The sequence below is a fragment of the Neodiprion virginianus genome, chromosome 4 (assembly GCF_021901495.1).
Source record: "Neodiprion virginianus isolate iyNeoVirg1 chromosome 4, iyNeoVirg1.1, whole genome shotgun sequence".
Classification (NCBI taxonomy): domain Eukaryota; kingdom Metazoa; phylum Arthropoda; class Insecta; order Hymenoptera; family Diprionidae; genus Neodiprion; species Neodiprion virginianus.
The window spans coordinates 23,803,655-23,830,165 of NC_060880.1; the positions used below are offsets into that span (position 1 = coordinate 23,803,655).

Here is a 26,511-nt window from a genome sequence, read left to right on the forward strand (position 1 = left end):
GGGTTAAAATTTGAATGTTATCAGTGTCTCCGTAAACTGTTTCGCCTCATCATCCCCCCCCCCCCCCCTCCCTCCTCCTCTGGCCTCGCACCCTCCTCCTAACCAACCTCCATCGACCGTGTCCATATTTTGGAAATTCAAAGCGAAGCGAATACTGCCGAAGATTAAACGGCGGGCTTCGCCAACACATCGCTTTGAACTTGGCGATGTCTCATTGTCAAGATGATCTTGGTATGACGCTGAATTATCCGTCAGGATTTTATACGATGATACATTTCTGTGTGTATGTGTGTGTGTGTGTGTGTTTGTGTATACAGTGTTTTATAAGATGATTATAGCATATTGTTATATGATAAGACGAAAAATAGTTTCGGACATGGCTTTGTACGTATATATATGAAAGATAAGATTGTACTTACAAGTAGTTTCGTTTAGATGATCAACTTTGTGAAAACAGAATTAGTGATTGAGCAAATTAATTCTTCGGGGGACGAATAATATTATTTGTTGAGGTAGTAAGAGATTTGATGAGACCAACTAGACAGTGTGGATTTTTTGAAACAACGAAATATTTAGTGAGAACAAGTGAAATGTAGTTGAAGTTATAAAATATATTTCTTACCACACGCAGAAGCATATTTTTTTAGGTCTCTCTTTCCTTATTTCAGTTTAACGGATTGTGAAAAGTTTTATTTCCAGGAAGATGTTTGTATTCAATTATTCACCGTAGCAAAATGACAGAGAGCATTGACTCCAAATGGCTTTTCCTGTGATTCAGTAAGTAGTTTATCATATCTCCATACCGCAACAAACAATGAAGATGAACAGTAGATTTGTCTAGACAAAATGACAAGATGAATTTTACTCACATTATCTCTATAAGATCAAAGATGGAGCAGAATCAAGCAAGACGATTATCTACGGATAAAATTAGCTATATAGCGTACAACACTGCGTGTATAAATTAAGTCAAGATAAGTTTTCTCCATCGTTGTCAAATCCTACGAGTATTGTTGCTCGTACGAACAGAAAATGGTAACTGTACTAAATTAAGGAACATTCTTTTATGTATATGGATTTCTAAAATTTCACACACCGATAAGCGAAGTTTATACTTTATACCTCGCAGTTTTTTATCCGAAATTCTTATCCGCATGGTTCAATCTGTTTACAAGTTTGACGTAATATAGTCGAATGCTTGCCTATTCAGGCGACTTCTCAAGACTGAAACTTATTGTTAGATCGAACGAATACATGGTCTTGAATAACTGTTTCATACCATTTCAACCGAATTCGTAAGATTTCAAAGGTTTTCACATGATTTTGCAACTGGAATTAATAACTTTAGAACTTTTTTAATAATGTCAAGTAACTTTGCGCACCTATTTTAATGGCAGACGGCTTCAAATTTCAACCCGTAGAAAATTTTACATGTTAAAAAAAAAAAAAATACCATTTGTTCGGGTAATAAACATTGAATCTCGCCACCCCGAATACGAATCTCTGAAAATAATCCAATCACTTTTATCGCCAATCTCCACCTTTTTTCTGCGTTTTTTGCACTCGTATCAGTCAAAGCCGTAAAAAATCGAAATTTAGAAGGATATCTGGCGTAGCTGTGGCACTAAAAATCTGAACTCTTTCCCAGAGACCGAGCTGCGATTCGTTGTGTCGGTTTTTGGTTGTTTTTGGCTTTTTATTCACCGGCCGCTTCGCCAAATCCAGCAAACCTAGTGTCGTTATGTGACACAGAAAATTCTTATTTTTCACAATGGTTTTGTGCTTTCCTATTTCACTTTCACATATATTCGACGGCATATAGGCACATTCACAGCATTGGTAGTCACACTGATAAAGATTTTTTTGCGAATTTTCACGTTTTACGAATACGCAAATAATGGCCACTCGAACGTCAACATAGAGGGATTACAATTATTGCCTGCGGTGTATTTATCGAATTTGATTTTATGCTAGGGATGGAATACAATTGGAGAGATCCGTCGATAGGTGAAGATGGTTAATCACGCGAAAACAATGAAGGTCTGGTGGTATATCTTAGCATTGTCGAGCGAACACCGTTATCGTTTACACCCCTTCGGAGTGATAAATTTTTCAAAAGTCCCAACCCTCGTTTGGGGGGCAGCCTTTTAAATTCCAAGCGCTGCACGAGGTAATATTTTCGCAAAAGGGATTCCGACAATAGTTTTCCCGGAAGATAAGCTCTTTGGCCGCGCGCTCGGGTTCCACTGATGTCATTTCAGATAACCTTCAACGTTGCTTCCTGTGGTCATTCAGGCTAACTTATAAAGGATCACATACTACCCCCATACTCGTAAATAAGTCAACAGAATTTTTTAAATCCACGCCCCCAGGAGCAACGGGCGAAAGAGTTTCGACCCTGGTTTCATAGTCGAAGCATCGTTACTCTAAAACGGAGCCGCTATCGCGTCACGTGTGTATCGTGATAAAAATCTGCGAAAACTAATACAGATCTTCACCTCACCGCTTGAGAACGAAACTCGAGCTAGACAAATGTCTTGACACCGGAACAAAGAACGAGTAAATAAGCCTATGGAGTGATTGCAAACAACTCATGGGAACCAATATGTCGCCGAAATTGATTATTGGACATAGATACAAACTCTGACAGTTTAAAAAAATTCGTAGTCAATGTTTGCTGCTTGAACGTTAAAAACTACATTTCACGTGGTCAATTTATGAGCAACAGATATTATGTCAGTACACAAGTCCAATTTAATTCAACAAAGCACTGCGAAAATCTACAAAATAAGAAATTTAATGTAGTCAACATTTTCTATTTACTAGATTTCGAGAAAATTTGACAAAACATATCGTTATTTTGTATACCAGTCGGTAAAAAATTAAAAGCAAGAAGATACCCGCAATTAAACAGAAATAGCATGTCTTCCGGATAGAACAGTGTTTTAGGAAGTCCAATTAGATCAACAATATTCCATCAATCTTACAACTGACTAATCTTGTTGAAAAATTAAACTTCGGTAGGTATGCTGACCGTTGTACTGTCCGTAAATGAAATATCGTTTCTGATGTTCAAACACGTCACCTTAACTATAAACCTTTTAAAACAATCCAGAACTTGTAGCATCTACTCGAAGAAAAACCAATATCCACATCCTCAGTAATCACATTGGTTTCTCCATTAAGCGTTTTCACATTATATCCTCGTGCGGAAATGTATTACCTACATATTAATTATGCCCGTTGGCGATACGAATCATCCGCAAATGGACACTGATCGTTAATTAGTTGCGCGTTTAAACGAGCGAAAGAGAATCATAAAATGATTCTGATTCGTTGGTGCAATTTGGCATGAGTCCTGACGAGAAGTAGCGAAAGAGCTGATGAATGCCCCGGCATTTGTTTAAATAATTAAAACCGTAATTACTACTAGGCCGGGGATATTTTAATGAACTCCGTTCTCTTTTTTTCTCGATCTCTCTCCATAACGGCGTCCTCTCTGAAAAGCTCACCCGAGTAACGGGCGTGACTCCAGACTTTAGAAATGAGCAGAGAGGGCGGCGGAAAACGTTCGGGGGGCTTTCGAGCACGTCTTTGCTCGTCGATGCTGAAAACGCGAAAAGTACCGAACGTGACCGGCATTTCTTTGCGATATACTTACTTTGTGCGCAAGTGTTACACGTCCATGTCTGCTAACATTACGTCTTACATACACGCATTTGTATGCCCTCAAAACTAGGGGTTGCACTCATCTGCTGCGTGTCGTGCCTCGTATTAATTGAGGTCTTTTAACCTCTCGAGCACCGAAGCTTCCAATTAAAAATATCCGGGACTTGGCTTTCTTTTCAACGAATGAATGAATAATGAATCAATTCGTTTCATTATGCTCTACTTCTTAATTGGTATTGGCAAATCTGGGACAGTGTTTCGACGATTGAACTACTTTCGAATATTGACAGGTACGACGTTTTCAGAGCAAGTCTTTCGCAGGTGATGCGAAGTGTCTCCTACATCGAATTTAAAGCACACACTACACTACACTTTCCTCCTTATTCCTCTCTCCGTGCACGGATAACACAATTTTTCAATCTTTTGTACAATTGAAATTTTTGGAAAACCGTGACCCGCACAATTCTCAGACTATATTATCGATTCACCTGTTCTACGTATACTTTCGGCAATCCTTTTTTATACCGTTGCGCAATGGTAGATATTACGTTACACGAAAAGCACAAAGCGTCGCAATACGTGTTTCGTTCGCACTCCGATTCCATTCATAAATTTCATCACTCGTGTTCCACTACATAGCTAACCAAGTTATTCTACATCTGTTTATCACTTCACAACCTTACCTTACACCTTGACGAATCTCCGTCTGCGTAAACACAGTCCTCCTGTAGTTCCTAACGTTGTTGTTGCCGTTTGGATTTGGACTGGCATCGTCGAGGCTCGTTACATCAGTATTAACTCAACCGCGGAACGCGTCGGCCGATGTAAATAACGATTCGAATGTTACATACAGGCTTCCAATGGTCCCGAGTTCGATCTCGTTGTCAGTTGTCGTACGTCGGTGGTGGGAGGGAGGGGGGGGGGGGCTGATCGATTTCGACGTTGACGTAGAAATATATCTCGGAATATCGAAGCCGTATCTCAGAGGAAAGATAGGATTTAACAGCCCCACTCTGTACGCAATTACGTACAAACGCACTTCAATCTATTCTCATTTGACGCAGAAATAAGGTAACGGCATAAATTCTACGAGATCGCGGTAGTAAATTCGTCGAAATCGATCAGAGCAGCCCTCTAAGTTTTTTCACAAAACAGTTTTCTGAGGTTTAACTATGCTGATTTAACTAATGTGAATACGGTTGTGCCGAGTGTTGCTTTATTTATTTTGCGGTAGTTCAGTGAAAGAAACGTTTTGTGATCTAATAATTAGACAAAGTATAATTGCGATTAACTCTTATCGCGCACAGTTTATCCAAATTCATTTCTCGAATCGGTAATGCAAACTCCGCTAATCGTACTTCCTAGACATCAGCGAACATGTTTTAAAGGTGATGCTCTATTCTGTTGTGACAAATGTTTGAAAGTGAGTGACATTGTGTCAGGAATTCAAGGGCTCGTCGTCTTTGGGTCATAACGAGAAGCGAAGGGATCACCGACGTCATCGAGTACAACACCGATCACGGCAAAAACGAAGGTGAGTTAGCAACAGGATTCGCTGACTTTAAATAAGACACGATGTCTCGCTGCGGGAAGATGAATGACCTTTGACACTTCCCAGCCGTCGTAATCGGGTTGCCCGAAATTAATTCCGCTGATCAGACAATTATAAAAAGTTTGTGTTATTCTGTAATCAATCCGGCGTCAAGTTTCGTCGTCAAAAATCGACTTTTCGGACGCAGATGCCGAATGTCAGGAACTTTGAGCCCAGCGCGCCTTTTACTCCCTGAGCGATCTCTTCCCGTCTTCTTTCCCGGAAAAGTTTTAGCCCACGGTGTACATCCGAGCAGCCATTGCGATGCTTGTGGCGGGAAAATCCGGAAATTGGCTTCATCTAGCCGGAGAGGGGGACGTAATACGTAAACCTCCATTACCCGTCGGGGCTCCGCGCAGTAATGTTCGTTCGCAGGGGCGAAGTGCGGTCGGGTATTCGAATGTGTCGAGATACATTCTCAAACTGCTAAATTGAATTCCAGAGAGCATGAATATCCTCCGGGTGGAATTTGCATTTTGTTGTAGCTCAGCGCCGTCGCCCGACCCACGAACAGCCATCGCACCTCGCGTGTTATACGGACACTTTACCACAGATTATAACAATTGTCACTCGGCCTAATCGCTTGTCCCGAATTTTTACTTGCACCTCGGGATGTGCAGCCATTCGCTTGTAAGTCGAATTAACGATTTCAACGCGTCGACATTGATTTTTGGGGATTTCTATTTATTCATACCTTGTCACGCGAAGTAATTTCGTTCATTTCCGGCTTACCGAGTGATTTCTACTGATTTCCGAATCGGATAGAATAATGGGAAATAACAAGAAATCACTGGAGATTACCCGGAACCTTGAGAAATCATTTGGTGAAATGGAAATCAAGGAAACCACGAGACACAGTTTTTAGCTTTGGAAATCTAATTTTACGTTGAAAATATTATTGCTAGCGGAAATCTTTGCGATTGAAAATCTTGTATCGCAAAAACTTACAAGAAAAAAAAATTGGAAATAGGCTTAACATCCATTTACTCGAAAGAAATGCGATGAAAAATTAGCAAATAAATAGGAAGGAGTCAGGCTTGGACTGCTGCAAGTCAAGTTGGTATGGACTTCCTGATCGTGATCCAGAAAAGTTTAATTTCGCACTGAGGCTTCACTCATCTCCAGAAATCTTATCTGTACTATTATCACCGGTAAACGACATTGAAATTTATCGTTGCCTTCGTGAGAAAACAACTGTATACCATCGGCTCGAATCTATCATTTACACAGGAATTTTTTTACAATTTTTAGCTCAACATCCAATTTTTTAATTCGATGGGGCCTGTTTTACTCAAAAGTATGTTGATCAAGTTTTATTCGCGTATTTTTCTGATGAGAAAAAATGAATGGCAAGAATTGTTATTGGCAATAACGTCAACTATTTCACTCTGTCATAATATCTCGAACATGGATCACAAAATTTTTGTTCAACACAAACGGGTGACTTTTCAAAGTCGAAATTCAATGTTTCGATCACAATTTACGCCTTCTCGCATTACATTAGTAAAATAATATAAACGTTTGAAAAATAAAAAAAAAAAATGGAATACCGAGTGGTGATGCGAATTTTTTTGAATGAAGTAAATCTCGTATATAGTTGATGCAGTTATTCTGGAAGGCTTGGCAAACGTTGGTTGTTGACTGACTGATGACCGATGGCCGCTACGAGTCGTCGATAAAAAAATAATTTCAATTCATGGTAGACCAAATTTATATCTTCCAATCGACAAGAAGACAAAAGTGCAGAAAACGCAGTCTAAACGAAAGCGCGTGCTTGAAGTCAATAAACATATGTCAATAAATTCAATTTGCCACTTCACGCGAGGGATTTCGCCATCTCACAAACTGTTTCGAGTAAGTTGGTGAAAATAAAGTTGAATTGCTTTGCGCGTGCGCATTCGGTGATCCAGCCTGCTAACAAGTTTCATCATTTTTTGTCGGTATGCCAATTCTCCATCCTATCAAAAATGACAAAACGACTTTATTGGTTAGCGAAGGTCGCAATTCTCCCGCCAGTTTCGTCGCCTATTGCCTCGCGAAAAAGAGACCGACAAAAATTGAGTTGGTAAAGTTTTGTTCGTAGAAATACAGTCGCCAGGTTTTTCCAATACAATTCCTATTCTCTGTTCCCATCTTCCGGTAAGTGATAGCCGAGCGAAGAAGGGCGCGGGCTCGTTTTCTTTCCAACTGTCAAACTTTCTCTGCTGGTTCCGGTTCGCAACAATGTTGCGGACACAAGAAACAAGCCGTCGATCTTTTGCTGCTGCGCAGATAAAAAGCAAATAAATAAATAAATTATCCGGTGATATTTATTTCGACTCGACACTTTTTCCGCGGAGAAAAAGACCGCAAAAAAAAAAAAAAAAAAAAAGAAAAACAGATCTCAGTTGGGCATGGTTTGACTTTTGAAACGTATCATTATCTTAGCTGGGGGAGCTTTGCCAACCTGGTCGTAAAGTCTGCTTATTTCACATTTCCCTGGTTGGCGCGAGCGTCCTACTTAGGGTTCGGGACTGTTTTTCTTCCGCTTTTTCTTCCCTCATGCTATTCCTGCTTTTCATTTTTCATCAAGGCTCGCAGGCTCTAAGTTTCGTCGGTCTCGTACTGTCTTCATATTTTTCTCGCTTCTCTTTTTTTTTTCTACACTTTCATTCTTATTCGCCTCATTTTATTTTTCTTTATTTCATCTGCAAGCTACCGCGTTCTCTGCACGTGTAAACTCCGCAACGTGTTCCAGACGCGACGGAATTTTCAGGCATATTAAATATATATATATATATACATACGAGATGCAGCGACGCTACGAGTGAGCGTTTTTATATCTTACATTCCGAGTATATTCTCGCGGAAAGGCACGGAATGTGGGGAGGATAACGGGCTACTGAAACTTGTCACACCCCGTAATAGTGATAACGAGGAAACGTTGTAGGTATGAGGTCTTGGAAAAAAAATGATGAATTTAAACACGCCGGTTTTTCAAAATCAAATGAGTCTGTACGCCGATACATTAAATGCTATTTTGCTAATCGTCTGTGTTGAGCTAACTTTACGCGATTGTAAGATCTTTCGAAAATTCTGTCGACACTGTATTTTATATTGTTCGAATTTGAATTTTCATTAGAACCTGTTACATTGGTCGGGAAATATCATTTTAAAAATAAACGCATCGGCGACGCAACAAACCTGTTTCAAAATCGACGTGCATTTTTGATACAAATGTGTTCGTTTCATTCTTAACGCATAAAATAATCACTTTGCGTTTTAATTACAGTATCTTATTTTTCTTTCATTCTACGTTTAGTTTGTGTAGGGAAATGTTTCGGAATCGTTGTAAGGAATGTTTATTTTTATGAAATTCTATAAGGTTTCAACAATTTTCTATAGGATCTCTATGGAAACAGGGTTTTCGGAATTTGTTTGAGAAGTTCTTGTAGACCTTCATGGGGCATTGAAGAAGTTCATATGTACTATTATAAAACATTCCATAGGGATTTATTTTCTGAATCACTTTTTTCTGAATTCTTGCACGAAGCATCTTTAAACCGATCGTTTTTTCGACGTGTACCTAGCGTAAATTTTGTATGAAAATAAACTACACCTAGAGATTTGTTTTTTCAATATTGTTAGTAAAATATATGAATACAGCTTTGCCGAACAACTTTGGTAACAATGGTACCCTAGTTTCGGTGTAATAAGCATGCACTGGCACATATGTACGTATATACCGATTTCACGAATCAACGCTCCGGTGAAGGGGTTCAGCTGCTTTGCCCGGGTGCGGGCTGATTAAAAACACGTCAAACGCGGAACTCGAACGAAAATATTTTCAAAGCCCGAAAGTTTTTCTCAGGAAATAAGAGGAAATAAAATGAAAATAAAAACCCGATCCCCGTTTAAAGTCCCTCGGGGTGGTTGGCTATGGCTTGCAGAGACATGTCAATGCGAAATATGAATGACGTAAGGGACAAAAAGTTGCGTAAAAGAGATGTCAGCTGTCGACTTTGTGGATGTATACTTCGTAATAAACCCGACCGGAGAACAGTCAGATTCACATATTGTTTTAGAATTTTTATTTTCATTGTTGAAAACTGTACAAAGTAGATTGACGTTTCCAATTTTGCTCGCATCGCGGTTGATACGTGAACGCTTTTCTCATGCTTAGAGTGATGCAATCAGAGCCTTCTGATTTTTTTTTCTTGTTTTCTCATGCTGTTGAAAAAGAAAAGGAAATTTCCGGTTTACGACGGAAAATCGCCGCCGTTTTGTTTGATTGTGAGTTCAAACTTTTTTCCAACACCCTAGTGAACTTTGCAAGCATTTAAGAAAATAAATAAAGAAGAATTTCATACCTGAATCGCAGCTGGAAGAATTCAGCATTTGTAAAAAAATAATTGTTGGAAAAATCATTGGTCTGTTTTGCCAGATATATTTCACGAAACCAAATAAACATTTACAAAATTTCATAGCGTCACGATGTTTTTATCAAAATTCAGACATTTCCTCCGCCATTATTCGAGTGCAGGTTGGAACAAATTATAAGGCTTCTTCCGAATGCTGTAACCGGTTGCGTATTTGAACAGTATTACGGTACGAACTAGTTGATTACGACAGAGGATTAAATCAAATAATCACTTTCAAGGCGTATTATAACGATCCTCGAGGTATTAGGTGAGAAAATCTTATTATTTGGCGGTGAACTTCAGGTGTACTAATCATGGGAGATAATTTAGGAGGCTCTCCGCTCCTTACTAACGTAAGTACATAAGGCGATAAGCAGAGCGAACGTTTGAGTTGACAGAATTTTCTTTTTTTCACACGAGTAAACATGCTGATAAGGAATTAAAATATTATTAATAATACCTGCTCAAGTTTTACGCCGGAGAGTTATTTGCCGTAAAAGCTTTCACATCGAAGTAAAGCGCGGGATTAAGTGCACCGTATAGCTTTCACTCTGAGCTTAAAATCAGCCATTTAAATGGTGGCTCACGTACGGGACGTGGCGCTACCCGGTAAAGTTCTGTCCTATGAATAAGGAAAGCTTAAAATATCCACGCGCAGTACCGCCGGGAGTAGGAAGGCTTTGGCAGTTTGTCTTATATTATACACTTTTTATATACCGAGCTTGATGCGAACCGGTCTGAAATTGTCGCGGAACTTGAACCCGTTGAACTCGTTTAACGCAGGCATTTAACACTTGGGCTAATTAACAGAGTGGAATTGGATGACAATCTGTTTTACCGAAGTTGATTGGCTAAGAATCGATCATTTTTATTAATTTTATTAGAAGTTAGTCGTACGTTGAGTATTAGCCAATTTTTTACAATCGTAAGCTGCAAAGATCTTTCACAGATGACCATATTGAGTTGATTACCGAAATAACTATTTTACAGACAAAAAAATCATTAGAATTCACAAGGTCTCAGATTTTCCAGCAACATTTCAAATGAACAATAAAGTGGTATTGAGATATGCGAGAAATTTGCAAATTATTTGGAAAGATAGCAGAGCAGCTGTGAAAATAAAAATTTTCATAATTTCGTCTTAAAAGAATTGTTCAAATGTGTTTTTCATGTTTTTATCTGCAGTTTGTGTTCGTAAATTTTTGCAAAATCAATCATATGCGTTGTTGTACTGTGAAATTATCAGACCGAAATCAAAGAAATGATAGTATTAACGTTCTCAAATTTCTAGTTTCCTCAGAGAATTGAAGGTAAAAACGTTAACAGTATTTTTTCTTTCAAGGTGCAATAATTTTCGTAATTGTGTACAGTCTAAAAATCTGTGTTTCAGTTACGATGGTAGTTTTAAACGTCGAATTAGGCGCTTCTCAAAATTGTATCAAACTATTTACGCATCGATTTTTAATGAGAGATTAATCACCACAAAGTGAACGATGAGGTTTAATTAGACGTAGAAGAAATATTCTTTTCAACTAAGAATGGGACGGATTTCAGTCACAAGTTAGGCCGGGCAGCCCGCCATTCCATCCACGCAACGTTATTAATTACTCAGAAGCACTTAGCCAATGCTTGGAAAGTTTTGTCCCTCGGAGATGCGCCCGACTTGGCCAAAGATACGACTGTACCTACCTAGAATATATATCCGTGTTTTGTCCCTTGTTAAATAGTTTACAGTACAGACTTTGGGGAATACAAACCAAAGTTTTAACCCTTCGAAGCATGCATTTTTCTAGTCGACGAAGTCTCATGAAAATTAAAACACGTAAGTTTTTGGGGTCGCTGAATGCAACTTTTCTATTACAAAATTGAAATTCAAAGTGGTCGATCTAATATGACGGATGAAAGTTCGGAAAACGCCTTAGAATTAACTAACAACGGATAAACTAAGGTTTTTGAGATCAGCGATCAGGAAATCCTCGTCAGATTTCCAAAATTTAAGATGGCGCATCCAATATGGCGGACGAAAATTCCGAAAAAATATTAGAATCAGCTAAAAATGCATATACCAGGTATTTCGAGGTTGGTGATCACAAATTCATCATCAGATTTTGAATTTGCAATTCAGTATTCCGAAAACTGTCTTGGAGATCGGTATTCTAGACAAAATGATAATACTACAGAATTTTTTCGTTCTCGGCATAACTCAGAGGTAACAGCGAGGACGTGACGATACCTGGCTACAATATTTTTTTTTTTTCTCTATTTCTATGTATTTTTTTACTATCTTTTAGTATTGTTACTTTTAAAATATTATTTTTTACTTTTTCAACAGTTTTTAATATCTTCACCTTCTTATAAGAAAAAAAAGTAAGAGGTGCTTCGGAAGAATCCAACGAGTTTCCAAATTTTTACTGCCATGTTGAGTTGGACTTTCGAGTCTTGGAAATTTGATGGTGAAATCGCGATCAGCGACATCAAAAACCTTCGTACATCCATTTTTAGCTAATTCTGCGGCTTTTTTAGAATTTTTGTCTACCGTATCGGATCCGCCATCTCGAATTAACAAAATCTGATCGTGGGTTCGTGATCAGTGACCTGAAAAACTCCCGTATACCCATTTTCATAATAATTGCACGTGTAGAGAAGAATCGCGAGAATAAAGAGGTGGTAAGGATAGTTACCGCGATTATTACAGCCAACGGGCTAACAACGAGCTCATCTTAGGCTTTACTGAGATAAGAATTGAATCATCTTTATAATTGTTTTCCTCTTCACTCGTCTCTTCTATTCTCATTCGTCTTGTCCTAGTCTAATAATTAATCAAGTTCTCATAGAAAATATCAGACTTCTGCGTGAATGATTAGAGAACGTCAAAAACTCCTTAATTTCAGGTTCAAGTCAATTTGAAAATTGATAAAGGACATGAAAAGAAATGTGAAACGTGAACTTTGGTTGAAGAGGTAGGATAATGAAAAGTAAAGTATCCAGTTTGTGTGAAATTATTCACCGAAGAGTTTTAGGTTTGCATAATTTCTGCGAGAATTCAAAGAGCGTGGTGTAATAAAAGTCGCTTATAATACTGTTGAAACGGAGCTTTCTGCACAATGGAATAAGCAATGGGTGTATTCAGCTATGCACGTTATATATTTGTCTTGAAACTCTTTTGAAATGAATTTCGTTCGCGATATTGACTCAACTTTCGCGGAATAACAACGCTGTAATGAAGCAATGAATAATTGAACGAGTAATTGTCTTTCCTTTTGCCAAAATCGGCCAGCACTTTTTTTCCTTGTCTCTTTCTTTCACTCGTTCGCGTCAAATTTCACTCGGCAGATGAATTCTTGGAAACCTTGTCGCGATCTTCGTTAAAATTGATGAGAGTAAATTGCTGTTTGACCTTTTCAGCGTGAATGATCAGTGGGAATAAAATGTACATGTAAATACGAATATTGAAGAACTTCGAAAGAAAATATATGCCTGCAAATCAACGATTTTATTTTCATATTTGTCTAACATACGTTACAGTAAAAATTGTAATTTTTCGGGAGTTAAAATTCTTCGAAATTTCTCACAGTTATGAAACGTGAAATTGCACAAGGAATTCCAAGTTTATAGTTCAAATCAGTTTCACAAAGAAAATACCTTAAAAATATTTATTGTCAGGGTTCGCAATCACGCCCAGTCAGACCGTTGAATTTTGAATCTTCGTCTGAGTTGAAAGAAGTGCCATCAAATTATTCCAAGACCGATATTGTTAAATTATTTTTTACAGTTAGGTGAAGTCTCAATATCAATTTATCGCAGTGCCATAGTTACGAAAAAATATAATACAAGTGACCGCAACCTGAAGCTACGAAGTTGATTACACATCTACAATAGAAAAACGAAAATAGTCAAGGACTGTGGAATATAACTACAAATCAAATTTTCGATTCGATGCACAAAAAGACAAATACAGCTGGTATAACAATATTCTTTTCAGCACGCACACCCAGCTGTATTTAATGGATATTATTTTTTTTACTGAGAGGAAAAATTCCATCCGAAGGTGGAGCGAGGAAAGGAAGGACGCGTAGCCGTGTCCATTGCGCCATTGGCCATTGGCCATTGGCTAATTGATCAAAAATGAGAAATCACCGTATCAAATTAACGCGCCATTAGTCAAGGCTCGTCAGCGGGACGGTCTGTCGAGTTTTTCGCAAAACATGTCTCGAGCAAAAACGTTACGCTTGCTCCAACAAGAGGCGACAGGGATGCCCGAGCTTAAAGCGAGACAATAGCTTTCCAGTTGCCCGAGTGCGGTGGCGCAGGAGAGGGTAAGAAGTAACGCTTTGGGTATACAACGAAGACTGCCTCTAGTTTGGTGGTAATTGCTCTTAAGTACGTACACCGCGTGACGATCACGCCTCGGAAAACAAACCTGCAAGATTACCTCCTAATTTTCCAGATTTTCACCTACCCAAACAAACCGTTAATTTCATTTTCTCCGTCGATATTACGGAAATAAACTGCTTGGAGGGAATAAATTTTTGGTCGTGTGTTACGAACATAAATTTTCACTTGAATCAACGGAGATTTATTTATTTTTTGTAATCTCTTTCTTTTACATTCTCTTTGTCAAAGTTCAGTTCTGATGGTCTGAAGTAAAGGTTCTTTAAACTGAATTCAACCTATCGAATTTTCAAAGATTCGAATTAAATATGTTAAATAAATTTAACTTGTATTAAACGCATATTGAGCTATTGAATCATTCAGTTCGAAAAACTGATGTGCCAATTAATTTACTTTTACCTCCAGAAACACGTTCAGAAATCATTTATTTCTTCGAGAGGAAAAACGTTTTTCGGTAATTCTAAACCACGCGTAAATACACTTTTTATCGGAATCCAAACATTTTCCTGGTGGCAATTGACAAACCGTAATGATTTAGCGGTTTGTTTGCTACAATTTTTAAAGGAAGTTAATTTTAAACGTAAATTGAGATTCTCGATCGTGAAACCAACAAAAGCATAACACTGATCATCAAAGTCTGAAAAATTGTTTATTTAAAAAAATAACCAAAGATATGGGAAAATCAGCCTAAAGTATAAAATGATAAAATTCATTGTGACCTTTGAGTCAAAGGAAACAATTTCGCGTAAGTCTTAAAACTCGTTATTTATATTAAAAAAAAACAGTTCCCTCCGACTATATTATGCGTGGATTGTATCAGGAATGGAAAAATAATATCCTTCAATCCTTGGCGTTTAGATAACAGATTGAGCTGCAGATTAATATTATTGGTAAATTATTGACAGGCGAACATCGATAGGAAAATATCGGCACAAACCCATCGATAATATGTCGCGGTTGACCCTGCTTAACGGATTGGCTCATTGGCCGTCATCAATTCCAACAGTCTCTGAAACGTGTCCGAGATTCAAATTAGCGGATAAACCCATGGTGCGGTATGCTAAAAGTAAAATAAACTTCTACTTATGGTGACTGTACAGTTTTTACTTGTTTTCAGTTCTTATCATAATCGAAAAATATGGTTCTCCCTACAAAATGATGAGTATTGCGGCTGTTATAAGAAAATTTAGCGTCTTTTACTGTTATGTTTGATTACCGTCACTCATTATATTTTCTTATCACTGTTGCGATAATCAGATGTTTGCGTTGATGATAATTTGATGATTTTAAGTATTAGATTTTTCTTAACCACCCATTGAGCTCAAGAAAAAATTGGCTAAGACGATTTGTAATGAATTTATTTACGAACAAAGCAAGCTAGTGTCTATTTTATCGAAACTGGACAAGCTATACGATTTTTTCGATTATATAAAAAAAAAAAAACGGAATCATATAAACTTAGTGTATACATTTTTTTGTTTCTAAATAAACTGAATTTTTACGATCGTATTCAATTTGATCAGGTTTAATCATACTTTGTGAACCTTCGTCTAGTCATATTTTTGTTTCGACAGATTCTTGAGTCGACTGTAAATTTTCAAACTGTTACGCTAATTGGATTTTTCTCAATACGCTAGAGGTAAAAAATTGATTCTCCTGAAGTGACCTCAAGAATAAAAAATTAAAAATCACTAGCCGCGCCTATATTTTCGGCTTAACGGAACTTCAAGTACACACATGCAGCAGAGTGACGGTAACTCTTTACTCACCAGCTCGCAGGGTGACTTCTCTCGAAAGAACCGTTCCTATGGAATTTGACGCCCTGCATCTGTACCGGGCACTGTGAACTTCAGCCCGGAAATCTTGGGCCAAGAACGGTGGGAAATAGAGTGTTCCGTTACCCAACAGTTGCCTGAAATGAGATTTAATTAGAGAACGACAGAGAATTGCCAGCACCTCGTACAAACGTTCCAGAAAATTTACACTGTACCTCTCGCAGTGTTCATCGTTTAAAGTGAACCTTGAAACTTGCTTACCCACTTTCGTGCTTCTATAAGTGTTTTTCGCCATTACGGAACGGCGTCAAGTGCGTTCATGGAATCAATTTTTCTGTACCCACCAAAGTTGTTTTCAGATAAATCATAGCGTGCTCATAAAATTTTTAACATATGATTACTCCGGTTTCAAAATGATAGCACCTTAAGCCCATGGAACATTGAATTGATAATCTTGGAATCGTTCGTATTGATTTGAGGCCAGAACATAGAATTACATAGTAAATATTAGAACAAGACTGAGTTAAATGAATATCGAACGATAGTGATTTTCTGTGTCGGATGTTTCAGTTGTCTTGTGAAAATATTGCGATCTTCGAGTTGTATTTCGGATTTGAAAATTACGAAACTCGACCAAATTAACACTAGGAAATTCTAAAACTCGTAAAATCGAACGAGTCTTCTCGTTTCGTTCTGCTTTAATTTATTTGTCTTTCTTTTTTTTCTCTATTATCAAAGGAAACGGGCATTTCATTCAAATTCCAGTTCAAGCCGTTTGAGAGAACCCACAACGAGTTTACCTGCACGTTCAAATTTCTTCCACGAAATTGAACGTTTTCGGCAATTGATCCTATAGCTGCGCCGTGCAACGTTTGAACCTCGGTTTGAACGCAGTTATGTGCGGAATGTACATAGATCAGCTCGTGCTTTTTGAGTAAAAAGCGGAGGGCGTGCGGCGTTTAATTCTACGCCAGCATTTGCGCGCAAACACGGCCGAATATCAAGCTCGTTCAAGCTTAAGGATGTATGGAAGGTACAGTCAGTTCGAGAAAGTGTCGGAGCAAAAGCACGACTAATCACAGGTTTGAAGAGTGTAACCGAACCCCATCAAGCTGAATGTAATTGCAAGAAAGGTGTCCGTGATCTAGAAGCAAATTATTCAACACTCAAAATTTGTAGTAAAAAAATTACCTGGCACATTAAAAAAGTCTGAGAAATCACAATGTTCTACTATTTTTTGACCAAAAAAATTGTCCTGTTCGTCTGATTTTCATGAAAAATAGCTGGTAAAATAAAATTAAAATAATAAATCCACTATCAATCGTCTGAGAATGATTTTCCATTTGTTTTATCGCGTTTTCGTTTGAACCACATTTTCGTCCTGACTGTACGTCCATGCATCCTCAAGTCCGTGGTGGTTGATCGGTTCAAAGATGAAAGTAGACGGGAGTGAGGAAAGCTAAATTAAAATTAGCAGCAGGTGCAGCTGCAGGTGAGTCAGGGGCTTATTCGCAAGCTAGATCTCGTTAACATTTCAATTTTATTTGCCCGTACGTGAATGATGCACGGTTGACACGCGTGTGTGCATAAGACACATACAGGCATATGTTATTCCGATCATTGGTAATTCAACCGGAAATTTGAATGCTCCGAACTCGGAAAATTAACGTGGAAATGCTCAAAATTCTCGGATTTCCCGGCATGACACAACACTAAAATGCCTAAATCGTCCGATACTCGTACGTCAAAGAGAATTTGATACTCGTATTTTCGACTCTATCTATGCACGTATGTATAGGTATTAACTTTTATTTTACGAGAATAATCATTAATTAAACACGGCTTGTTTCTACCATTTAACCATTTCATCGTGCTGATTGTTTATTATATGTTCTTTGTTTTAATAATCGTTCTTAATATTTATGAACATTCTTGTCGAGATCATCAAATTTTTGATAAAAAATTAAACTTGTACTTGTTGTTCATTTTATTAGAATTTTTGAGTGGAAACCATTTTTATCAAATTCAATACTGTCGATGTTAGTTCAATTTCGAATGAAGTAAGATTTTCCGATTTCCACAATTTTTTATCAATCAAAATTCATTTCATCTTCGCATGACTAAAAGTGATTTACATATTCGAATGCGAACTAGGTGCGATCATTTTTTTGTAGCAAGTTGATTTTCATTCATTTCTTCTTGTGCAATTTTGAAATTTTTACACAAAATATCGGTGTAGCTCAAACGCAGAGCTCTTTTGCAGTTCATTAAGGCTGATTAGCCAAAATGGTTACTATTTAATACTTTTATTAAGAAATAGTTGTACGTTGAGTATTTATCAAATTTATCTCTTTCGGAATAAAAAAATATGAAATACTGGAATTATAAACAAAACTTATTAAATATCGGTGCTTCGTTTCAAATCACTTTTAAACTGTCAAAAATCTAGTAAATTCGTTCGATTTCATTACACAATATCACGTTTTATTCAGAATATTATGACCTGCAGGATCACTGAAATAGTTTTGTATTTCATTATGTTTGTATTGTTAAATATTAAATTTGATCCTGCAACATTTCGCTAGGACTGATATTAATCATCAAATGGCAACATCAAATTGGCTACTGAAAAAAGGAAAATCTGTTTTTGTGAGCTTGCGAAAAATGGCTTTCCGAATGAAATGAACTGTCGTAGAGCAAAATCGGATGAATATTCAAACCATTTGTTTTTAATTCTGATATTTCATATAATTAAAGATATATTCGCAGTTTTCGAATATAATAATTCAATGAATACTTAATTTGTCACTGTGTCAAAGTAAAAATGATAAAAAAGCATTGCCCCCCCCCCCCCCCCCCCCCGCGACCCAACTAGTTATCAGTTACCTTTACGACTTATGTAAAGTTCTCCATTTATTTCGCCTCGGTCAAAAAGAGACGTGGGTTCACCTTCCCTATCGGCCAGATATAGACCGTTTGCACCCCGGTGATCGTAAATTAGAAACGGAACGTTGCGAAGCGTTGGAAATTTCGTCCGATCAATGTTGCGGTCTGCAAGGGATATTTTGAACGGTCCCAATTCGGTGCCAAAGCGACCAAAAGGTGAAATAAAAGAATTCAAAACTAAAACAAAACTGTAAAAGCTCACTGTATCAATACTCTGCATCATCCACCGCAAATGCAACGGAACCTGATTTGTGGTGTGTTTCCGGAACGGCGTAACAGAGTAGATGCGCCATTAATTGCGGTCACAGTTCTACCATTTCTGGCCACCTTAAAAAAGAATTCTGCGTTCATTGAATCGACTTTTAATATTTTCAATTGCCCAATTCACGAGTAAAATTCGTCTTTTAGGAATTTGCAATTCTTGTTCAACAACAGCCAAAGAATATGAATATATTTTTAAATTCGCGAAGCCTAATTATTTTTAACCGACTTATTTGTACAAATTGAGTTTTAGATACAGAATATACGATGTACGAAACTTGTAAAGGACCACGTCACTTTTCAAGAAACAAAAAGTATAGCCATCAAATATAATCTTTTCCTTTCTCTCACAGAAAGAAAGAATTATTTGATACCAGGTAACTCCAAATTTTCTGTCTACGATGACAAATATTGTATAATCAACCGTAAGTATCGTATTATTTTCCTCAAGTTTTGATCTCTATGTATGATAAATTTCATTTTAAGACGTCAGTAGAATATCAATTAGAGTTGTAAATATAGATTCCGTTGCCGACACTTAGCGGAGACAAAAACCTTTTTCTAGAATGTTTGAGTTGAAGAGATTTCTCGTTGCTATTCTACTAAAATTGCGGAGTGTCAATCACCTTTTGCAATGAAAGAAATACGTGGCTATACCGCTGTGTTAATGCAAGATCCGTGTTCGACGACCACGGTGCTACAATGAAACGTATCGCGGTCAAATAACCACATGAAACAGGCGAGGACAGAGTCGAAAACACGAAATCACGCATATTATGCAAATTCTGTGTTAGTCACTAATAGTAACCTGCAGTCATGTGCCGAGTAAAATTTCCGCATGGTTAGAATTCATTGCCCATGTGACAATATAATATATAATATACGTGTCGATTTCTCATTTGATTAATGGGAATTATCCGCCGCTTCGTTGTGCCCGTTATATAGGTGCGTTCATATTTTCACACATCACCGTTGCGTTTCACCTGTTTCGCAGAATGGTTGGTAGCTATAATGCGTGTAGAATTTTTCAATTGATTTATCAGTTTTGCTGCGATTACTGTACCTGTGAATTTCGATCTCGGTATAAACAATATGACAAGTACTTCTCAAATCTTCACATTACAACGAGCACACGAACTTCGCAATAATATTTTTCAAGTAGTTTTTTTTCTCATCGCCAAAAAATCCCTGAAATTTTTACGCGTTTTTGAGATCAGACTCGCAAATGAAAAATTCATTCGAACATGTTCGAAAACAAGGATTTTCCTTGGATATTAATGCATCAGGTGATTTACTTACCGTATAAGCAAGATAAATTCATTTCGCTCGATTTAAATTCGTTTCAATGCAATATATTCTTGATTCGAACAAGTAAAATTTCCAATTAAAGTCGTTTTCGAAAAATTGTGTAAAACTAACCAAGACTTCTTGGTTAGAAGTCTGCATGATAAACCACGAAGTGTCGGCAGATGCATTTTGCGCTGCATCGTTGAGATTAGAAAAAAGGCTGCCGAAATTCCTGCTGACGCAGATTTTCTGATTAGCATTTTTGCAATCTCGCTCCTGCCGGGACCCCTTAACTTTATTCCGGATTACGGGGTTGTGTAGTTTAAGGCGAGATAATGCCGAGGCAGGTTGACGATGAGTATCGTATAAATTTAACAGTTAAGCATTTAAAGCTCTTTCGCTTTAGTACCGCGTCACGGTTAAAATGCCAAGTCGTAATCCTGCAAGCCCCCGTGTTTAAGGCGCCCGTTGCATTGCTATTACTAATTATGACTCTCCATTCGCAGCTTCGGGCGTTCGGTTTAACGTTCATTTACGTTAAAGGACAAGATTTTCGTCCGTTGCCACAAACTTTCCTTTCACGAGGCTCTAACGAACTGCTGTTCTTGTAATCCAAGAATCGGCTCGTTCCTTTAAACAATTCGTTCGAAGAAAAAGCAAACTCACATCTCGTTTCCTTTAATCGTACCTATCAAATCCTTAATCACTGATTTTTCGGAAAACTCGATTAGCGACGACATTTCTTTGTTTGAGTAATTATTGTTTTTTTTTTTTTTGTTTTTTTTTTTTTGACCGACGAACTTGTGCGGAAATGTGGAAAGTAACGGAGAAATTGAAATACTGTTGGAGATATTCTCGAGTCAATTTATCAGTGTTGTAACGATAATTCATATACAAAGATCAAAGGCGACAGCTGGATTTTAAAAAAGGATAAAATAACCAACAAGGCAATGACTGCTGCTATCATACGTCATATGAATTGTAGAATACGTGGAGCTGTATGATCAAATTAATCAATGATGAGAAAGATTCGTTCAACTGATTAGCCTTCCATAATGAATCAATAATGTATATTGGGGATTCTACGTCCAATCTAACGAAGAAAACGAAATTTTTTCCCTGACCACCTTTGATGTTTTCGCCATTTTACTCATTTGAAGTTCGTATCGAAAGCATGAAATCTAAATTTTTTCAGATTTTCCTGACCAAGCATTTTCTTACCACAGCTAGTCGAAATATCAGCTTTTAACAATCTCTCATTTTCTCAAGTTTAACATAGCTCGAAATTGAGATGACATGTGGAAAAAGTTTCTATACAAAAGTTTCGCATCTTTGTGTGAAATTTCTAAAAATTATTTTGTATAATGAATTCTCGCTACTGTGTGAATATTTGTTAATATATATCTTCCGAACCACTGCATCGTCCACCATGCAGTTTTCAGACAACCTTTCGCATCGAAGAAGGCATGCTGTGAATATATTGTAGCCCATTCGATTCGGGCACTTTTCAATTACGAATAATTTGCGCGCATTTTGTATCAAAACTCAAACGAAAAATCAAAACATTGTTGAAATCAATTTATTGGCTGAGTTGTCGTGAAGAAATCATGTGTCGAAAAAATCTTAAAAAATTCGAAGTTCATTCTTTCAGTATGTACTTTGATTTTGTGAAATGGCGATCAGATTAAAATAGGTCAGGGAAACCGGCCGTTCGATTCGACGTGGAATACTCCATATGCATGATCAATATTTCCAACCAACAAATTTTTAACGTTTAATAACTTGTTTACAAAAAATTAGAAACCAATCACATTTGGAAATGTAGAGGTAATATAACTTCGTTTTTTCAATAAATTCATTTCTATTTTCCTAAAGTTGTAAATAAATATCATCTAAACTGGAATTAAATTTTTGAACGGTCAACTATCGGTAAAAAATTTGGTACGAATAATTTTGAGACAAAGTGAAGTGTGTTCTTGATATTTAAAGAATCTCTTCTTCACTTCGGGAAGTATAGCAGCTCACCTGGAAAAATCGAAAAACCGAATCTTAATTTGAAAGAAAGGATTGTTCGTCACCGCATATTTCCATTTACATAAAAAACTTTATGCCTCCATGAGCCTAGAGTGAAAATTCTTGACATGCGTAATCGCGAGCGTCGTCGTGACGGAGTAGGAGAATGTAGACGATGTACATGCGCTGTGCAAATGGCAATTAACCTCAATACCGGGATACGATTCGATCGAATATTAATTAGCCTTAATTACGCGATACACCCGTCAGTTTGATGACGGCTACTGTACATGCAAATTTCATTGGAATAACAATCCACCAATACGTGTATACTGCAACAATGTATACATATATTATACGGTGAAGTGAACATGTTTTTTTTTTTTTTGCCTCGCGTGAGTTGAATTAGAATTCACGTCGTGAACGGTGGCCTTTGATGTCCCAAGATTCGAAAGTAATCGACAAAAACCGATGTTTATTAATTCAATTAATTCTAACATTGTACTCAAATGAACGATATTGCAGTGATTGAAAAAACGCTTCCATTTCGAATATTTCCAATTTCCAATAACTACAGTTTGTTGTCCATGCAAATCCAATTTCATATCGACATTCAATGTCCTTAAAAGGTTTTGTGAAATTGAAATAAGTCCGTTTGATCCTAAACCAAAAGAAGCGTTTAAAAATATTTCCAGTTGTGTTATTTGTGTCAATGAAAACGGATGACATAACATTTCTACTCTGTAATAGAAATCAATCCGAGAAAATTCGTACGCTAAAAGCTGAGATGTCAACAACGTCAAAAAAAGTCTTATAATTAGGACGTTTGAAATGTTTAAGATCTCGTGTTTGTTATAAATTCGGCTGAAAACATTCGTTTTGGTTAAAAAACACCAGAGTTTCATCATTTTGAACCTTCCAACTTGTACGAAACCATTTTTCAAATCGTTGTTATGTTAGCTTGCGTTATTCAAATTTGATCGAAATCATTTCTACAATATAATCAGAATTTTGTCTCAGATTTTTCAACGTTTTCCCCTCTCTATCTAATTTTCGATTTATGTAAGATTGGATCCATTTGTATTTGACGAGACTTTTTCAAGCCATATTCTCTGCGAATTTTTTGATGCGATGTATAGATCGCTTATTCAAATCGACACCAGCGCTCAGCGACAAAATCAACAATAAGGATATACCGCCGAGGGATGTCGGGGTGTTGGATCAGGTGAATCCGAGCTTAATCCAAACTCCGAATACACCTAGGCGATTGTGTGTTCAACGTGAAGACAAACATGGCGCAGGATCATAGCTCGGAAGATTTTCCTTTACCGCTCTAGTTTCATCAAGGGAAAAAGGAAAATGAAACTCGTTGGTTTTTCAACGCGTCCTCCTCACTCTCGTTGCTTTTTTGGCAGTCCAGCCATCTCTACAATTCGCCCGTCATACCTGTCGGGAAATTAAACGTAAAATGTTGAAAAGTTGGAAGCTGTCCTACTCGCGACTGCCGCTCCAGCATTCCCGTGGGACTCTGTTTCCCTCCATTGCATTCACCTGACACAAACGCGGTAGTTGAAGAGGAGCGAGATCGGCGCTCAAAAAATGCAAAATATGTACGAAACTGACAGCGAGATACGCGAATAAATGACAGTGCTAGTAAAAATTGCAGCTATAATTTCTACGAAAGGAATTTGAAAGATTGACGATAAGCTAGCCGGAGGAACAAAAAAGCTTAGTTTTCTTGATGTACCGGAAGTCGCGAGATATTCAACAAAAATTGTATCGTGTCTCCATTGAAGGCCTAGTTGATTTTCATCAAAAATTTCTTTCGAATCGCTTGGCCATTTATTCGGAATTCAGTCAATACAGTGAATGGTTTATGTATCATCGGAATTTGCCTAAATCGGTCAAGCGATTCTTCAGTCGTTTAGGATACACGAAATAGATGAAAAAGTTGTCATTCGGTGACCGCAAGCAGTCGAAGCTTGGAAATTTTCACGGATAAATTCAGAGAAAAGTTTTTTTTAAAGAGGATATTTAATTGGCAAGTATTGCAATTTTTCAGTAAAGAAAAGAATAATCAATGAACGAAATGCCAAGTGATTTGATGAAATATCGATTTATTGTTAACTTCAAACCGGGATTAATTCATTTCAATTATTATAACCATTTGGACGCAGTGTTTTGCGTGAATCCGAGTTTCCCTCTCTCGGCTCATTCCCGCTTTGACGAAGCTCGGAGTAAAATTAATTATTATACGCTTTTGATCTGTAATCCCTGTATCAGGCAGGCGATTAACCCAATATTAATTATTACGGCTGGTAATTCGTAAAAACGGTCATTTAAACTCTGCAAAGTATAAAAAGTATTAATATCAGCTAATACTCTGTTTCCGCGAAAAAGATTTTGGGAAAAACAACAACAACATTAACTTGGAAACGTAAAACCGGAATGAGAAGCTCGCAAAGGGCGCGCGTAACGAACGACCGATTTATAATTTGTGGAAATACCTGGAGCTAGCCTCTGGGGAATTCTTACTAAAAAATTCACGAACAAGCTCGGAAGCGAACGTTTGTACGCGTGTTTTATACGTACGATGATTTTACCAAACGTCAAAGAACTGGCGAAATATGGCAAAGAACGGCTATGAAAGACTTGAATAAATATACGATTTCACAACTACCAATCAAATATGAGTAAGCGATTTACGTGAATTGTCTTCGGAAGATTGGAACTCGCGAAAACTAATTATTATTTCCAATAATATTCGCATATAACGCAAAAATATCGCATGTAACGAAAAATAACATTTTGCCTGAATAACGTTATACACATTATTTCAATTATATATATAATATAATTTGTCGAAAAAAAAGTTTACGTAAGAACGAAATTTGATTGAATACAGTATTATGGAAACACATCTGTGATAAAACGAAATATTCAATAGACTGCAGAATGGAACTTAGAAAATGAACAACTGTAAATAGAAAAAAAATTGTTTCAACTTCTATATAAGTATTCCTAAATGTTTGAAAGAATTGTTTTGCAATTCAAATCATACATAGATACACCGAGTTTCTCCGAGATCGGTGCTGTAAGGAGACAATAATTATCCGCGCAGGGTGGATTCTAGGTAATTTTATGGCTGTTCAGCGCAGCACGTTATGGTGAGTTATGTGTTTTTGCGACCGGAACCATCCCGCAGTCTCCTGCACCCGCATTTTCCCACCGCCAGGCAACTCACTTCCGTGCAGATAAGGAGCGTACACCAACCGCGATAGTGCAAGAAGGAAGGATCGCACCTCGTAAATGGTGCACTTAGCATAAACGTGCAATTTTACATCTATCGTACTCGTTGCTGCTCCATTTTCAAGAGAGTTGGTGAGTCAAAGATCGAGAATTTTCTACTTGTTTTATTAGGAGACAGTCGTTCATGGAGTATTCATCAAATTATCGTATTCGGAAGGTACGAAGATTTCTTTGGAAAATACGAAAATGGAAAATCTTGGAGTTGTAAGCAGCAGCTTGGATCATATTATTTCTAATCACTTCAAAATCCTTAAAGGTCCAGTAGATTCTTTTGACATTACGCACACGGATGACTCATCTTGTTCAAAAAACCGTCTTCTAGAAACATCATTTCAACCTAATTAAAACTGATTGACCTCAATTTCACGCCTTAATTTTTCAAAATATTCATCGTTATTTGCGAACCACTGTTATCGTCTTCACTTCGGCAACAAAAGAAGCCATGAGGACGTAGGAATTATTTACCAAATCGTAATCGTGTCTGACCCAAAGTACCGAGGAGATGTTATATACACATAAAGGTTTAAAGGTTGCCATCAAACGCGACCTTCACACCTAATCCGAATACCCGTAAAAAGTGCTTCTGCATCTGTCGTAATGGTGCCATAAGACTGGAGAAGAACTTGAAGAATTTAGCTCCGCAAAGAATGATTCCTCTAAATTGGTTACAATCCGTTGGACACGAGACCCTGAACCTTGCTTTCATGTACTGCGATTCAAATTGGGTACCGTTAGATATTACGTAACTACGAAACTGACTTGCAATTAGGCAGGGCGCGTGCAAGATTGAAAAATGTAAAAATAGAGAAAAGAGTGTAACTCTCTCGTTACGTCGTGTCAAATATGCACGAACGCCATTCAAAAGGGG

At 37.4% G+C, this 26,511-nt stretch overlaps 1 protein-coding gene across 1 annotated transcript in view; it reads right to left on the reverse strand.

Annotated features, from left to right (window-relative positions):
* The window catches only part of LOC124302372 (Down syndrome cell adhesion molecule-like protein Dscam2), a 192,071-nt gene that overhangs the window by 58,241 nt on the left and 107,319 nt on the right, over positions 1-26,511 (reverse strand). Inside the window, exon 5 of the mRNA XM_046758499.1 lies at positions 15,822-15,964. Within this exon, the coding sequence (XP_046614455.1) occupies positions 15,822-15,964 (143 nt within the window). The remainder of the gene's footprint in view (positions 1-15,821; positions 15,965-26,511) is intronic.